Below are 18,207 nucleotides of genomic sequence, written 5' to 3' on the forward strand. Positions count from 1 at the left end.
TAGGTGGGCTTGGATCGGCGCAACATCGAGGGCCAAAGGGCCTGTACTGCGCTGTATTCTTCTATGTTCTATGTTCTATATCAAAGTGTCCTGATCCCTTTAGAGTCACAAACACAGGAATATTAACATCCCTCGAAGGGTGCTTCCCATGGTCTTATGGTTTATCACGTATTCTCTTGCCTTGTTTGTCCTGCCTGAAAGCATTAGCTCACATTTATCCAGTATGAATTCCATTTGCCACGACCATCCCATTTGACCAGCCTGTCTGTATCCACTTATAATCCAATACTATCCCATTTACGCTTGACCACTCCATCAATTTTTGTATCTTCTGTAAATGGACTGATGAAGGAAAGGGAACCAACGGTCAGAGCAGGGATCCCCTGTGGCCACTCCCCTCAGCATTAAGTATACTGTTTTGGTTGCTGATGGAGGGGACAGCCTGCCAGGGGGAAAGCCATAGTTGTCAGGTCTCTGGCACTGAGCCTGACACTGTGGCTCAGAAGGGAAATGGGGAAAATAGAAAAACGCTAGTGGTAGGGGACTCAACAGTTAGACGGATTGACAGGAGATTTTGTGGACAAGAATGGGACTCCTGGAAGGTATGTTGCCTCCCTGGTACCAGGTTCCGGGATGTCGCTGACTGGGTTTACAAGATTCTGAAGGGGGAGGGGAAGCAGCCAGAAATCATGGTACATACTGGCACCAATGATACATCCAGGAAAGGGATTGAGGACCTGAAAAGCGACTACAGAGAGTTAGGTTGGAAGCTGAAGAGCAGGACGATTAGAGTAGTGATCTCAGGTTTGCTACTGGTGCCACAAGATAGTGAGATGAGGAACAGTCAGAGAATGCAGCTTAACACGTGGCTGCGAGGCTGGTGCAGGAGGAAGGGCTTCAGATACCTAGACCATTAGGATACCTTCTGGGGAAGATGGGGCCTGTACATGAAGGACAGGTTGCACCTGAACTGGAGGGCACAAATGTCCTGGATGGGAGATTTGCTCGTGTAATTCAGAAGGGTTTAAACTAGTTTGGCAGGGGGGGTGGGAATTAGAGCCATATGTCTGAGAGGGGGTCAGTTGCAGATGGGGCTGTGACAGGATATATTGAATCTATCAGGAAGGTTTCTCACGTGATGAAATAAAGCAATCGGTTTAAGTGTGTCTGCTTTAATGCAAGGAATGTCCGAAATAGGAGTGACGAACTTAGAGCATGGATCCGTACTTGGGGCTACAACATTGTGGCCATAATGGAGACGTGGGTTTCACAGGGGCAGGAATGATTGCTTGATGTTCCAGGGTCTAGAACATTTAAAAAGAACAGGAGGGGTGGAAAAAGAGGAGGGGGTGTAGCACTGCTAATCAAAGAGTGGATCACAGCTACAGAAACGAAGATTGTTGAGGAAGGTTTGTCTACTGAATCAGTATGGGTGGAAGTTAGGAACAGCAAGGGAACAGCCACCGCATTTGGGGTTTTCTACAGACCACCTAATAGCAGTAGAGAGATTGAAGAACTCATAGGCGGGCAGATTCTAGAAAAATGCAGAAGTAGCAGGGTTGTTATTATGGGTGGTTTCAACTTTCCCAATATCAACTGGAACCTCCTAAGTGCAGATGGTTTGGATGGAGCTGTTTTTGTCAGGTGTGTTCAGGAGGGTTTCCTTACTCAGTATGTAGACAGACCGACAAGGGGAGTGGCCATTTTGGATTTGGTGCTCAGCAACGAGCCAGGACAGGTGTCAGATCTCACGGTGGGAGAGCACTTTGGTGACAGTGATCACAACTGCCTCACATTTACCATAGCCTTGGAGCAGTTACCGAGGGAAGATATTTAATTGGAAAAAAGGAAATTATGATGCAATCAGACAGGGATTGGGAAGTACAGACTGGGAGCAATTGTTCCACAGAAAGGGCACAGCAGACATCTGGAGACTATTTAAGGAGCAGTTGTTGGGAGTGATGCACGAATTTGTTCCTCTGAGACAGGTTTGGATTCAGATTTGGCTGGCTGACAGAAGGCAGAGAGTGGTTGGAGATGGAAAGTATTCTGCCTGGAGGTCAATGTTGAGTGGGGCCCCGCAAGGCTCTGTTCTTGGGCCTCTGCTCTTTGTAGTTTTTATAAATGACTTGGATGAAGAGGTTGAGAGGTGGGTTAGTAAATTTGCAGATGACACAAAGGTTGGAGGTGTCATTGATAGTACAGAGGATTACTGCAGGCTGCAGCGCGACATAGACAGGATGCAGAGCTGGGCTGAGAAATGGCAGATGGAGTTCAACCTGGATAAATGCGAAGTGATGCATTCTGGAAGGTCGAACGCAAATGCTGAATATAGGATTAAAGACAGGTTTCTTGGCAGTGTGGAGAAACAGAGGGATCTTGGTTTTCCAGTACATAGGTCCCTCAAAGTTGCCACCCAAGTGGATAGGGTTGTTAAGAAAGCATATGGTGTTTTGACTTTCATTAACAGGGGTTTTGCTACAGCTCTACAAGTCCCTGGTAAAACCACACTTGGAATATTGAGTCCAGTTCTGGTCGCCCTACAATAGGAAAGATACAAAGGCTTTGCAAAGGGTGCAAAGAAGTTTTACCAGGATCCTGCCTGGTAACCTGGAGGGTTTGCCTTATGAAGAAAGGTTGAATAAGCTCGGACTTTTCTTTCTGGAGAGAAGGAGGATGAGAGGAGACCTGATCGAGGTATACAAGATAATGAGTGGAATAGATTGAGTCAATAGCCAGAAACTTTTCCCCAGGGCAGGTTTGACTGGTACGAGGAGTCATAGTTTGAAGATATTAGGAAGAAGGTACAAAGGAGATGTCAGAGGTAGGTTCTTTACGCAGAGAGTTGTGAATGCATGGGATGTGTTGCCAGTTGTGGTGGTAGAAGCAGAGTCATTGGCGTCATTTAAGCGACTGCCGGACATGCACATGGATAGCAGTGAGTTGAGGGGTGCGTTGGTTAAGTTACTATATTTCACTTTAGGATTAAACCTCGGCACAACATTGTGGGCCAAAGGGCCTGTTCTGTGCTGTATTTTTCTATGTTCTAACCCTCCCATATTCAAGTCTAAATCATTCACATATAAACCACAAACAGCAAAGACACCAACATGAACCCTATGGGACTCCCCTGAACATAGACTTACAGTTGGAAAAACACCCAGAAAGACATTACTCTCTGCTTCCTGCTTTTCAGCCAACTGAGGATCCAGTTTGCTAAATTTCATTGGACCTCATGGGTTCTTAGCCTGCTGGACCATCTCAAGAGCCTTGAAGTCCAAGTCAGTACATCAATACATTGCCCTCGTCCACACAACTAGTCACCACTTTGAAAAATTCAATCATGTGGTCAGGCATGATCTCCACTTAATAAAATCATGCTGACAGGTATGAAGTCACAGAGTTATAGTGATGTACATCATGGAAACAGACCCTTCGGCCCAACTTGTCCATGCCGACCAGATATCCTAATCTAACCTAGTCCCATTTTCCAATGTTACAACACAGCAATGAAATCTTCTGCTAATCAAACCAAACATCCAGAGAAGCTCACCTTGCCTCGTAATCTGTTAAAGTATGAATGACAGAGAACTCCCAACTTCCACTATTTAAAAGAAAACAAAATCAATTTATTCTTTAATGCCAGAAGTATACATTAAACAACAACTATTTAAACCCGAAGTCTCCTTTCTGTTGAAGGATTTTTTATCCATCTCCAACTCTATTACAATATAACGTTCCAATAACCACCAGTATTAAAATTACATCAGCTTAATTTTCAAACCAGACAACAGCAGGTGTTTTCAGTGTTCTCCTTCCTCTGGCTGTAAATTGCCTTGACTCGTCTTCAATCTTTTGCTGAAAAGATGTTTCATCTGAAAAAGGTACCTTTGACAGATGGTGGTTTGCTCGCCGCACTCCCTGGTTAACTCTCAAAATGCCTGCTTCTTTATACCCCAAATATTGGATCTTCTCATTGGTTCAATGTTGTCAAAAACAATATTCAAACTTGATTCGGTTTCAGTATCCTGGGGCATAAATTAAACTGATTGGTTGGATTCAAATGGTGGTCAAAATAACTGAGGAATCTAGTTTACAGCCAAATGTTACATATTTGTAATTTTCCAGTACTCTCTGAGACTGTTAATCACTCACATGACAGATGATCACAAACTCTCAGTGCAAAACAGCTTTCACTCTCTCGTAAAGGTACAGTACACACCTTCAACTTCATGACACCAGCACTTGGTCCATATCTGTCTAAACCCTTCCTATTCAAGAACCTATGCAGATGCCATTTAAATGTTGTAGTTGTACTCGCCTCCATCACTTCATCCGGCAGCTGATTCCATCCACGCAACACCCTTTGCATGAAAAAGCTGCCCCTCTTGTCCTTTTTAAAGTTTTCCCCTCTCACCTTAAACCTATGCCCCTCTAGTTCTGGACCCCCAACCCAGGGAAAAGTCCTTGTTTATTTACTCAATCCATGCCCCTCATGATTTTTATAAACCTCTATAAATGTCACCCCTCAGCCTTGGACGCATCAAGGAAACAGGCCCAGCCTATTCAGTCTCTCCCTGTAGCTCAAACCTTCCAACTCTGGCAACATCCTTTTAAATCTTTTCTGAGCACTTTCAAGTTTCACAACATCCTTCCGATAGGAAGGAGACCAGAATTTCACACAATATGTCAAATGTGGCCTAATCAATATCCTGTACAGCTGCAACATGACCTCCCAACTCCTTTAATCGGTGCTCTGACCAATAAAGGAAAGCATAGCAAACACTTCTTCACTACCCTATCTACATGGGCAACTCCACTTTCAAGGAACTATGAACCTGCACTCCAAGGTGACTTTGTTCAGCTACACTCCCAATTATCTAAATTAAGCTCCATCTGCTACTCCTCAGCCCATTGGCCCATCTGATCAAGATTCTGTTCTACTTTAAGGTAACCTTCTTAGCTCTCCACTACACCTCCAATTTTGGTGTCATCTGCAAACTTACTACCTATAACTCCTATGTTCACATCCAAATCATTTATATAAATGATGAAAGGCAGTGGAGCCAACACTAATCCTTCTGGCCCACAACTGGCTATAGGCCTCCAGTCTGAAAGGCAATCTTCCATCACCACCCTCTGTTTTCTACCTTTGAAATAGTTCTGAATCCAAATGGCGAGTTCACCCTATGTTCCATGTGATCTAATCTTGTAAAACAATCTACCATGAGGAACCTTTTCGACGTATCATTGAACTCCATACAGATCATGTCCACTGCTCTATCCTTATCAATTCTCTTCATTACTTCTTCAAAGACCTCAATCAAATTAGTGAGAAATTATTTCCCATGGACAAAACTATGTTGACTATCCCTAATCAGTCCTTGCCATTCCAAATACAAGCAAATCCCATCCGTCAAGATTCCTTCCAATAACTTGCCCACCACCGATGTCAGGCTCACTGGTCAATAGCTCCCTGGCTATTCCTTAGCACCTTACTTAAATACTGGCACTATGTTAGCCAACTTCCAGTCTTCCGGCACCTTACCGTTGACTATCAATGATACAAATATCTCAGCAAGGGGCTCAGCAGTGTTCAAGGATGCTGCAAAAGTATCTGTTAAAGCACCAGTTATGTGCTCTCTCGCTTCCCTCAGTAACCTGGGATAGATCCCACCCCAACATGGGGACTTGTCCACCTTAGTGCCTTTTAGAATACCCAACACTTCCTCCCTCCTTATGCTGTCTTGACCTAGAGTAATCAAACATCCATCCTTAACCTCAACATCCATTGTGTCTCTCTACTCAGTGAATACCAATGCAAAGTACTCGTTAAGCATCTCATCCATTTTCTCTGACTCCATGCATATCTTTCCTCTTATGTCACTGAGTGGGCTAACCCTTTCTCTACAAGACTTACCATTTTCCAGCCGTCTCTTCTTGATTAATTCCTGCCTCTCCAGATTCAGATTAATTACATCCCTGAGAATTGCTTCCAATAATTTCTCCACCACTGAGGTTAGATTCACTGGCCTGTAATTTCCTGATTATCCCTTGCTCCCTTGTTTAGTAATGGCACCACGTTGAGTGTCGTCCTGTCCACTGCAACCTCTCTGTGGCCAGAGAAAAAATGCAAACTTTTGCAATGCTATTTTCCCCCTTTGCCACCTCAACAACCTGGCATACAGGTGGCATGGTAGCTCAATGGCTAGCACTGTTGCCTCATAATGCCAGGGTCCTTGGTTTGATTCTAGCCTTGGGCAACTCTAGTGGAGTTTGCATATTCTCCCTGTGTCTGCGTTGGTTTCCTCTCTCTGCCCAAAGGTGTGCAGGTTAGATGGAATGGTCATGCTAAATTGCCCATAGTGCCCAGGGGTGTACAGGCTAAGTGGATTAGCCATGAGAAATGCTGGATTATGGGGGTGGGTCTGGATGGAATGCTCTTCTAAGAGTTGAGATGGACTCAGTGGTCAAATGGCTTGCTCCCACTAAAGAGATTCTATGAAACATGTCATCCAGCTCAGCTACTTTTAAAATTGCCAGACGAATCAGAATTTCCTTGAAGAATCAATGAATAGCATTGTATTATCCTTGAACTGCAATAATGTATGACGTCTAAAAGTGCTGACTGTGTCGTAGCAGACTGGGTACAATCATTGGGGATCATTGACTATTTGATTTCATTACACTAGATCTGTTCTCATTCTGGTTCCAAGGAAGTATAAAATGTGTGAACAAATGCAGACATATCAATAAAGTGCACAGCTAACAAAGTGAAAAGTTAACTTTGGAAGATATCCAATCTTTTCAAATTTGTTAACCTCATACACTATGTCAACCGTATAAGGTAATTGGAAGGCTTTATAGAGAGTATGACACCCAGAAATGTTGATATATACTGAGAGCCAAATTTGGATACAGGACCTAGAGCTAACATGGTGCCACTGTGCACCATAAAAGACATGCACCCCAACAGTTGACATCTATGGCACTGCATGTAATCGATGATCCATTATATGCTGTGAGACGGTGCCATAGATGTTAACTGTTGGGGTGCATGTCTTTTATGGTGCACAGTGGCACCATGTTAGCTCTAGGTCCTGTATCCAAATTTGGCTCTCAGTATATATCAACATTTCTGGGTGTCATACTCTCTATAAAGCCTTCCAATTACCTTATACGGTTGACATAGTGTATGAGGTTAACAAATTTGAAAAGATTGGATATCTTCCAAAGTTAACTTTTCACTTTGTTAGCTGTGCACTTTATTGATATGTCTGCATTTGTTCACACATTTTATACTTCCTTGGAACCAGAATTGTGTTATTGTCCCCTCTTGTCGGTCACTCAGCCATGACACAGGGTCTTGTTTTGCTTTTGAAGCCAGATTTTCAGCACTTGAGCGCCCAATGTCAGTTGGTACCTTGCTGGTTTAGCGTACTTTGCTGACCATTGCAATCCTGTTATCTACAATTAATGCATGAAAGTGCAGTTGGCCTGTCACTATGGCTTCATATTGGCATTCATGGTCAATGCTATGGTCCTTTTCTTTCTCTGATGATCTTTCCTGAATGTTTTAATAGATTTAGAGGTTCTTACCAAGTTAAATAACCTCTTCGCTGGTTTTTTTTTCAGATAAATCATACTTGGGATTGAGGTGCATAAGGAGGAGGGGTTAGCAATTCTGGAAAGTGTAAAAATAGGTAAGTCTCCTGGGCCTGATGGGATTTATCCTAACATTCTGTGGGAAGCCAGGGAGGAGACTGCCGAGCCTTTGGCTTTGATATTTATGTCATTCGTCATTGTCTACAGGAATAGTGCCAGAAGATTGGAGGATAGCAAATGTTGTTCCCTTGTTCAAGAAGAAGAGTAGAGACAACCCTGGAAATTATAGGCCTGTGAGCCTTACTTTGATGGGTAAAGTGTTGGAAAGGGCTATAAGAGATAGTATTTATAATCATCTAGAAAAGAATAAGTTGATTAAGGATAATCAACATGGTTTTGTGAAGGGTAGTTGTGTCTAACAAACCTTATTGAGCTCTTTGAGAAGGTGACAAAATAGGTGGATGAGGGTAAACCAGTTGATGTGGAGTATATGGAGTTCAGTAAGGTGTTTGATAAGGTTTCCCATGGTAGGCTATTGCACAAAATACAGAGGCATGGGATTGAGAGTGATTCAGCGGTTTGGATCAGAAATTGGTTAGCTGAAAGACAAAGGATGGTAGTTGATAGGAAATGTTCATTCTGGAGTTCAGAACTTGTGGTGAACTGCAAGGATCTGGTTTGGGGCCACTGCTGTTTGTCATTTAATAAATGATCTGGATGGGGGCATAGAAGGATGCATTGGTAAATTTGCAGATGACACTAAAGTTGGTGGAGTTGTGGACAGTGCAGAAGGATGTCACAGGTTACAGAGGGACAGAGATAAACTGCAGAGCTGGGCTGAGATGTGGCAAATGGAGTTTAAAGTGGAAAAGTGTGAGGTGATTCACTTTGGAAGGAACAACAGGAATAAAGAGTACTGGGCTAATGGTAGGATTCTGGGTAGTGTGGATGATCAGAGACATCTTGGTGTCCATGGGCATAGATCCCTGAATGTTGTCACCCAGGTTGATAGGGCTGTTAAGAGGGCATACGGTATGTCAGCTTTTATTGCTAGAGGGATTGAGTTTTGAAGCCGTGAGGTCATATTGCAGCTATACAAAACTCTGGTGCAGCCACACTTGGAGTATTGCATACAGTTCTGGTTACCACATTGTAGGCGTCACACCAGCCTCATTCCTGAAGAAGGGTTTTGCCTGAAACATCGATTTTCCTGCTCCTCAGATGCTGACTGACCTGCTGCGCTTTTCCAGCACCACACTTTTCAACTCTGGTCTCCAGCATCTGCAGTCCTCACTTTTTCCCATATGGATGATAATGGAATAGTGTAGATTAGGTGAGCTTTAGATTGATTTCACACTGGACATTATAATGATCTCTGTTCTATGTTCAAAAGTATTAGGAGGTCTCATACATTGAACCTTGAACATTTAAAAACACTCAAACATTTTTAAAAATGCATCATTCATTGAAAGTTGACAACGCAACTGATGATTCATAGAGTCATAGAGTTCTACAGCACACAAACAGGCCCTTTGGCTCAAACTTGTCCATGCTGACCAAAATGTCCATCACACTAACCCCATTTTTCTCACAGTTGGCTCATATCCTTCTAATCCTTTCCAATCCATGTATTTGCCCAAATGTCTTTTAAATGTTGTTAACCATACCTGCTGGCAGCTTATTCCAAATGTGTACTACCCTCTGTGTAAAAACGTTACCTCTCAGGTTTCCTTTTATTCTTTTCCCTCTAACCCTAAACTGGTGCCCTCTCATCCTAGATTCCCCAGCCCTGGTAAAAAAAAATGAGTGTGTTCACCTTATTAATGCCTCGCATGATCTTATAGACATCGATAAGGCCCCCCCTCAGTCTCCTATTCTCAAAAGAAAAAAGTCCTAGCTTGTCCAAAATCTCCCTAGAACTCAGTGCATTCAGTCCAGGCAGTATCCTTCTTCTGCACTCCTTCCCATAACAAGGTCTCCAAAATGGAACACAATACTCCAAGTGTGGCCTCACCAACATCCTGCATAACTGCAACAGAACTTCCCAATGTCTATGCTCAATGCCTTGACTGATGAAGACCAGTGTGCAAAATCCTTCTTCACTGCCCTGTCTACCTGTGACTCCATTTTCAGAGGACTGTGAACCTGAACTCCAAGATACCTCTGTTCTTCTACACACCTTAAGCACCTACCATTTGAAGAGAAATTCTTTCAATCATATGGCTCACTATTTATTTTCGCATCATCCAAAAGCACTTTAGAAGCAGTGTTTTTCTTGTAAAATTACAGCGAAATAATTCTAGAATGCAATAAACCTGAAGTCAAGCCCTGGAGTTTCATATCACAGTATGGGACCAAACTACTTTTGGCACGTAAGAAAAAGATGGATATTAGAAGCATGCAGGATTATGAAAACTATATATAATGGGACTGGAAAAATGGTTCAGATAGTTCTGGAAAGCTCAGGGTATGTGTTGGTGAATGGGAGGGTCAGGGAGGTGAGGGTGTGACAAGAGATGGTGAGGTGACAATTAACGAGCTTCCAACATTTCAACAACTGAACTGATTGTCATAGAACTGTAGATCACAGAAAAAGATCCAACTCATCCATGCCAACCAGACATCCTAAATTAATTTAGTCCCTTTTCCCAGCCCTTGGCTCAAATCCCTTTAAACCCTTCCTATTTATATACCCATCCAGATGCCTTTTAAATCTTGTAATTATACTAGATTCCACGACTTCCACCTGCAGCTCATTCCATACATGCATCATCCTCTATGTGAAAAAGTTTCCCCTTAGGTCCATTTTTATATCTTTCTTCTCTCATCTTAAAACTATGCCCTCTTGCTTTGGACTCCTCTCCCCTAGGAAAAAGACCTTGGCAATTCACCCTATCCATGCCCCTCATGAGTTTATAAACCTCTATAAGATCACCCCTCAGCCTCTGATGCTCCAGGGAAAATAGCACCAGCCTATTCAGCCTCTCTAAAGCTCACACCCTCCACCCCAGCAACATCCTTGCAAATCTTTTCTGCACCCTTGCAAGTTTAATGTAATCTTTTCCTATAGAAAGACCAGAATTGAAGGCAGTATTTCAGAAGTGACCTAATCAATGTTCAGTATAGACGTTCAGCAAAAAGGAGTCAGATATCCTCTTGTTAAAGGTGCTGTCCCTTTAACAAGGTTATGTTGCCCCTTTGTTGTTTTGAAGAGGGGTTGCAAAGTCGTTGGTGCTGAAATGGTTAAGTCAACAATCAGAGGACGCCTTTAGGTTTTTTTTGAAACAGTTGTACGATGAGAGGAGAGAGGCCAGTTTCCCCAGTTCAGATTTTTTTCCAGTTTGGTTTTGTTTTATCAAACAGTCAAAAACTGCTGGGAACCTAGAGAAGCAGCAACAGTGAAAAGAGGTTCCATGCTTCAACAGAGGTCTTGCCTGAACTTTCTCTCTGAAATCTCTCCTGCCTTTAAGAACCTGTGTTTGAATTTACCTTTTGCCAAGGAGTGTGTTAATGGGATGTTGCAGGAATTGGAACAGCTCCTTCATTAAGTTGCGACAAAGTCGTTTAGGCTATCAAACAAGTTGTTATTCTAAATTCTGTTTTCTTTTGTTTGTGTTTCATCTGTAGTGCTTAAATAAATTGTTTTTTTGGAAGCCTAGTGGTTTGAACAGCTGCATCATTCTTGGAATATCCATTTTACAACTGTCTAAAAAAAAGTAAAAAGTTAGAGTCTTGGTTACCTTCTTAAAATGTTTTGAGGGGGTCTGGCCTGGTCCATAACAGTGCGCCTTCATCTCGGGCATGACTTGGGGTTGATATTAGATAATCAGATCATCCTTGACACTTCATGATGAAAATAGGATGATGTGTAATGCTTTTTCAGAAATGCAATTCCATATTCAGCAAATGCCAAATTCCTGATCCCCAGCTGTACAGTGAAATTGCAGTCCAATGTGAATGTTTAAGCAGGTAGACAAAATTAACCCCATTCTCTTGGCGATCATATTGTGAGGCACTGCAACCTGACACAAGAAACTGCAATGTACATGCATTTTTGAGGGAAAGTTGCTTTAATCCCCTTCCAATCATAATCTGAAATGGAAACTGACAGAAGACATGATCACCTGATGTGATAACTGAACCTATTTGTGGGAAGAATGCGAAAACAAACTCCTCAACAAAGTACATTGACCTCAATGCCAAAAGCTGAAAGAACATTTACCAACTAGTATTAACATTTTCATAAAACGATAATAATGATGAAATGTCACTTCATACCTCATGTATATTCCTTGCCGTGATAGGAGTGTCACTTTTGTACCGCACAAAGAACAAGCACAGACCATTTAAACGAACATCAGATAAATTGCCCAGGAACAATCTCATCATTTTGGTCCCTTTAAAAACTCCAGTGATAATTCGGCCACTGTCTATAACAACAAAAATAATCAATTTGTCAAAATACTACTCAGCTATCCTTCTAAAACATAGGCAAAATCAGTGTCGGCGTGTTTTATAATATCCATTCTTCAATTGAGTGAACATTCTTTTAACAAGGTTGAAGAGTAAAATAATTACTTCCTAGTCAAGTGAAGCAAAACAGAAGATGTAACTTTTAATGCAACTTCCAAGTTCAGGCTGACTGTGCACTATTACCTGACACCATAACACCCTCACTCCCAACTTTGTGTCTAATTTATGTAGAACTCAAGTTCAACTTCATGATTTGACCCACTTAAAGTCTGTTGTAGAGAACCCTCAGTGCAAAACATAAAACAAAACATATATCTGTAAAGTGAAAGAGCAAATGTCAATCCATCGTAGCCAATTGTAGAACATAGAACAGTACAGCACAGAAATTAGCCCTTTGGCTCACGATGCTGTGCCAAACATGATGCCAAATTAAAATAATCCCTTCTGCCTGCCTTTGGTCCATATCCCTCCAATCATAGCATTTAGAAGTCTCTTAAACAGCCCTACTGTATCTGCCATCACCACCACCCCTGGAAGCGCATTCCAGATTCCTACCACTCTGTGTAAAAAACTTGCCCCTCACATTTCCTTTAAGCATTAATCCTCTCACCTTAAATGCACACTCCCTGGTTTTGGACTTTCAATTCTGGGGAAAAGGATTCTGACTATCAACCCTATCCATGCATCTCATAGACTTTTATCAAGTCTCCACTCAGCCTCTGCTGGTCCAGAGAAAACAACACGACTTTTTCTAGTCTCTCCTTATGGCTCATACTCTCTAATCCAGACAGCATCCTGGTAACCTCGTCTGCACCCTCTCCAAATTCCCCACATCCTTCTTGTAATGTGTCAATCAGAATTGAATTCAATACTCTAAGAATGGCCTTATAAAGCTGCAACAAGACACCTTGACTCTTGTACACAATTCCCCGACCAATAAAGACAAGCATGCCATACACCTTCTTTAATATCCCATCCATCTTCATGGCCACCTTCAGGGTTCTATGGAGGTGAATCCCAAGATCCCTCTACACATCAATGCTGTTCAGAATCCTGCCATTAACTGCACATTTTTCTTTAAAATTTGATCTTCCAAAGTGCAGCACCTCACACTTACCCAGATTAAACCCCATCTCCACTTTCTCCACCCATATCTGCAACTATTTCTATATCCCATTGTATCACTTGACGACCTTCTACATTTATTCACAACTCCATCTACCTTTGTATCATCTGCAAACTTACTAACCTTCCCATCTACATTTTTATCCAAATCATTTATATTTATCACAAATAGCAAAGGTTTCAGTATGAATCCACCACCAGTCATGGACCTCCAGCCTGCAAAACACCCTTTATAACCATTACCCTCTGCCTAATTCAAGCAGCCAAGTCATCATGGATCTCATGCATCTTAATCTTCTCGATGAGCCTAGCATGAGGGACCTTATCAAAAGCCTTACTAAAATCAATGTAGACACCGTCCACTCCTCTACTCTCATTGACCTTTGTCACTTCTTCAAAAAAGTCAATCAAGTTAGTAAAACATGACCTGCCCTGCACAAATCCATGCTGACTGTCCCTAATTAGGCCATGCTTTTCCAAATGCACGTAAATCTTACCCCTAAGAATTCTCTTCAATAGCTTCCCAACCACCACTGTGAGACTCACCTGTTTATAGTTTCCTGGATTATCCCGATTTCCCTTCTTGACAGAGGAACAACATTCGCTACTCACCAGTCCTCCAGGACTTCTCCAGTGACTAGCGAGAATACAAAGATCTTGGTCAAGACCCCAGCCATCTCTTCTCTGGCCTCTCTCAATAACCTGGGGTAGATACTATTAGGTCCAGGGATTCTATCCACCTTAACATTCTTCAACAGACCTAACACCGCTTCTTTTGTAATCTCAAACTACGAGCCACAAATAGTGAAGATTTAACAGCAGTCAAGCTGCTCCCTCCTCAAAACTCTAGCATAGCAGCATAGGTGACTTTGGCAAGTTGTCAGCATACATTTATACTCAAATGTAAGATTGATAAAATCCAATTGTCTCTTTAGTTATTTCTCTCCTTGCTCATAAAACACTGGGTGAAACTTCCTACAAGGTTACCATTGTCCAACGTTGCACATGAATGTTTATTCATTTCCTTGCAAATCATCTCTGAAGCCTTTCTCCTTCTCAAAAACCACACTTCTTGTTCCATTTTAACTGATATTGTTATTGATTTTATGTTGAGATATTGGTCATAACTAACATCTTTTCAAACAAAATAAATCTTGATTCTGCTGTCCTTGAAAACTTCTGCACTGCTTCCAATTTATTTTTCTTTCAAAGTCCCTGGTTGTATTATCATCCCCTAAATTCATGTTTACGTTTCTCAGAATTGCATTTTAGAATCCTTCCAATTAGGATCCATTCTTTCCATAGCACCATCTTTCATTTTCTTTACATGTTCCCGGATGTGAGCTAGGTACCTGTCTGGTTGTCCATTTAAGTTTCTGAACAATGCTAGCCCCTCAATCAACCACGTTGATGGGTATTTGAAAAATGCTACTGAATGTCACAAAGTGTGCGTTCTCTATTGTCAATTATGATCATTGACCCTACCTTGTCAGAGATATATACTATATATATTATACATATCAGATTGTACCTGCTACAACTGTCGTGAAAGTAACTATCTAGCTTGCTCTTTTTTTTCAGTAAATTCTGAGATGGGTGACTGCACTATACTACTGCTGTGCCTGAAGCTTCATCTGTTGCTCAGCACCCACTTGATTCTATTCTTATTTATGAAATAATCACTTTCAATAATTTCTTTCTAATCTTACACCATTACTTCTATGCGCCCCAGGCATCCATCCTCTATTTACGTTCCATGTGCTAAACCTAATTCGAACATGTGACAAATTTTCCATATTCACTCTAACAGCACCAAAATCTTCCCACCACACATTTCTTATTCCTTTCACTGTCTCCTAGTTGTCACTCTTATTGCCAGGTATCTAATTCTGCATGATATGTAGATATGTCTACCAACTAAACATAAATCTCATTACATAATTTTTAGTGTGGATTTTTTTTAATATTCATATTCTCAGGATAAGTGTCACTCACTACATCAGCATTTATTGCTTATCCCTAACTGCCCAGAGAACAGTGAAGAGTCATAGAGTCTTACAGCATGGAAACATGCCTTTCAGCCCAACTCATCCATGCCAGTGACGAGTGTGGCGCAAGCAAAGGGGTGACAAAGTGAGCGGTCCTTGTGGAAGGCAGAGGGGGGTGGTGAGGGGAAGATGCCCTTGGTGGTGCGTTCCAGTTGGAGTTGGCGGAAGGATTTAAGGATGATCCGTTGGATGTGGAGACGGGTGGGGTGGAAGTTGAGGGCAATGGGGACCCTGTCTTTATTATTGTTGGGGGGAGGGAGTGGGTTCAGAAAAGTAGAGTGGAGAATGGAAGAGATGCGGTGGATGGTATCTGGATGAAGAGGGGAGAAAAGTACATTGAAGACACAACAACAAAATACCTGGAAGTTTTGTTAGGAAGGTCTGGGGACTATCAAAGGAACCAAGGCCACCTTGCATGTTGACCAGGAAGCAATTCCATGATTCTGCAAGACCCACTCAGTGCCATTTGCCTAGAAGTAGAATTCAGAAAACTGGAAAACGAAGGAATCATCAAACCAGTCCAGTTTTCAAAATAGGTGCCATCAGTCCTATTGATAGTGAAGCCTGACTCGTTGGTGCAGGGAAGGTCATGTCTTACAAACCTAATAGAATTCTTTGAACAGGTGACAAAGTTGAGTAATGAGGGAAGGGATGTAGACGTCCTAAACATGGAGTTCAGTAAAGTGTTTGATAAGATTCCCCATGGTAGGCTGATGAAGAAGGCGAAGTTGCATGGGGTCCAGGGTGTTCCAGCTAGATAGATAGAGAATCGGTGGGCAACAGGAAACAGAGAGTTGTAGGGGTCATAGTGGAAAGAAGCTTCTCAAAATGGAGACCTGTGAGCAATGGTGTCCCACAGGGATCCGTGCTGGTGTTTGTGATAAAAATAAATAGGAGCGGCACGGTGGCACAGTGGTTAGCACTGCTGCCTCACAGCGCCAGAGACCTGGGTTCAATTCCCGCCTCAGGCGACTGACTGTGTGGAGTTTGCTCTCCCCTTGTCTGCGTGGGTTTCCTCCGGGTGCTCCGGTTTCCTCCCACAATCCAAAGATGTGCAGGTCAGGTGAATTGGCCATGCTAAATTGCCCGTAGTGTTAGATAAGGGGTAAATGTAGGGGTATGGGTGGGTTACGCTTCGGCGGGTCGGTGTGGACTTGTTGGGCCGAAAGGCCTGTTTCCACACTGTAATGTAATGTAATGTAATGTAATGTAATGTAATCTAATCTAATCTAATCTAATCTAAATGGTTTGGAGGAATGTGTAGGTTGCCTCATTAACAGGTGTGCAGATGACACTAAGATTGGTGGAGTAGCAGATAGTGAAGAGAACTGTCAGAGAATACAACAGAATATAGATAGATTGGAGAGTCGGGCAGAGAAATGGCAGATGGAGTTCAATCCGGACAAATGCGAGGTGTTGCATTCTGAAAGATCCAATTCAAGTGCGAACTATACAGTAAATGGAAAGTTGATGTATGGAGAGAGATCTGGGTGTTCAGGTCAATTGCTTCCTGAAGGTGGCAACGCAGGTCAGTAGAGTGGTCAAGAAGGCGTACAGAATGCTTTCCTTCGTTAGACAATGTATTGAGTATAAGAGTTGGCAGGGCATGTAACAGTTGTATAAGACTTTGATTCAGCCACATTTGGAATACTGTGTAGAGTTCTGTTCACCACATTACTAAAAGGATGTGGATGCTTTGGACATTGTCCAGAGGGGGGTCACCAGGATGTTGCCTGGTATGGAGGAAGATAGCTATGAGGAGAGGTTGAGTAGATTAGGATTATTTTCATTGTAAAGAAGGAGGTTGAGGGGGACCTGACTGAGATCTATAAAATCATGAGAGATATTGACAAGGTGGATAGCAAGAAGCTTTTTTCCCCCAGAGTTGGAGACTCATTACTAGGGGTCACAAGTTCAATGTGAGAGGGTTAAATAAGAAGATACAACATACCCAGAGACACTAGCCACACTACTATAAATCAAAGACATCTTGAAAATGACTATCAGAGTACTCCGACCCCTTGGGCATCATGGTATCCACACACCTAACAACACACAAACAGCTACTGATGAACCTAAAGGACCCTGTACCAACAATCAGCAAAACAAATGTCATATACAAAATACCCTGCAAGGACAGCAACAAACACTATATCGGACAGGCAGGCAGAAAACTAGCCATCAGGATACACAAACAATAACTAGCCACCAAATGATGAGACCAGCTAACACTAGTATCGTTACACACAGATGAAGAAGGATACTACTTCGAATGGGACAATGCATCATCCTAGGATAGGCTAAACAGAGACACGAACAGGAATTCCTAGAGGCCTAACATTCAAACCGGACCTCCATCAATAAACACTCTGAGGTCCAACCTCTGAGAAAAAGAACCGGAAATGATATCACCCACCTTAACAGACAAAGGCACATAAATAGAAAGCGGGACAAAACACCAGCGCTTCAACGGAGGCTCACTAAGGATGTTACCTGGCATGGTGACAAAACATCTGAGAAAACAAACCTACCAGCTCAACGAGCAAACTTACAACCAGATTGCCTTTTTGTTCATATGAGTTCTGATGAAGCTATAGTGTTAATTTTTGTTTAAGTTACAAACCTGGTGCCAAAGATCCGGCATTTATAAAGTCTGGTTTGGATCAACTAAGTAATTTTGAGAGTCATTGAATGTTTTCATTTCACTATGTTACAAAGCCAGTATTAGGGAGGCTGTTTTGGTTTTGATTTCCATCCCTGTGCCATAATACTATGGATGTCCATGAAGCCACTGACAGTTGTTGGAAAAATCCATCTGGTTCTCTGAAGTCCTTGAGGGAAGGAAACTGCTGTTCTAGCCTACATTGAACCTAGACCCACAGCAACATAGTTCAAACTTAATTGTCCTCTAGGCAATTAAAGATAGCGAATAAATACTGACCGAGCGAATGATTGT

At 42.2% G+C, this 18,207-nt stretch overlaps 1 protein-coding gene across 1 annotated transcript in view; it reads right to left on the reverse strand.

The window, feature by feature from the left end:
- The window catches only part of LOC122540179 (dynein axonemal heavy chain 8-like), a 1,258,818-nt gene that overhangs the window by 1,187,744 nt on the left and 52,867 nt on the right, over positions 1–18,207 (reverse strand). Inside the window, exon 4 of the mRNA XM_087976819.1 lies at positions 11,884–12,035. Coding sequence (XP_087832945.1) covers positions 11,884–12,035 — 152 coding nt within the window. The remainder of the gene's footprint in view (positions 1–11,883; positions 12,036–18,207) is intronic.

Source organism: Chiloscyllium plagiosum, unplaced genomic scaffold (genome assembly GCF_037043375.1).
Source record: "Chiloscyllium plagiosum isolate Xiang-an unplaced genomic scaffold, Cpla_swu_hap1 HiC_scaffold_3, whole genome shotgun sequence".
In the NCBI taxonomy this organism is placed as follows: domain Eukaryota; kingdom Metazoa; phylum Chordata; class Chondrichthyes; order Orectolobiformes; family Hemiscylliidae; genus Chiloscyllium; species Chiloscyllium plagiosum.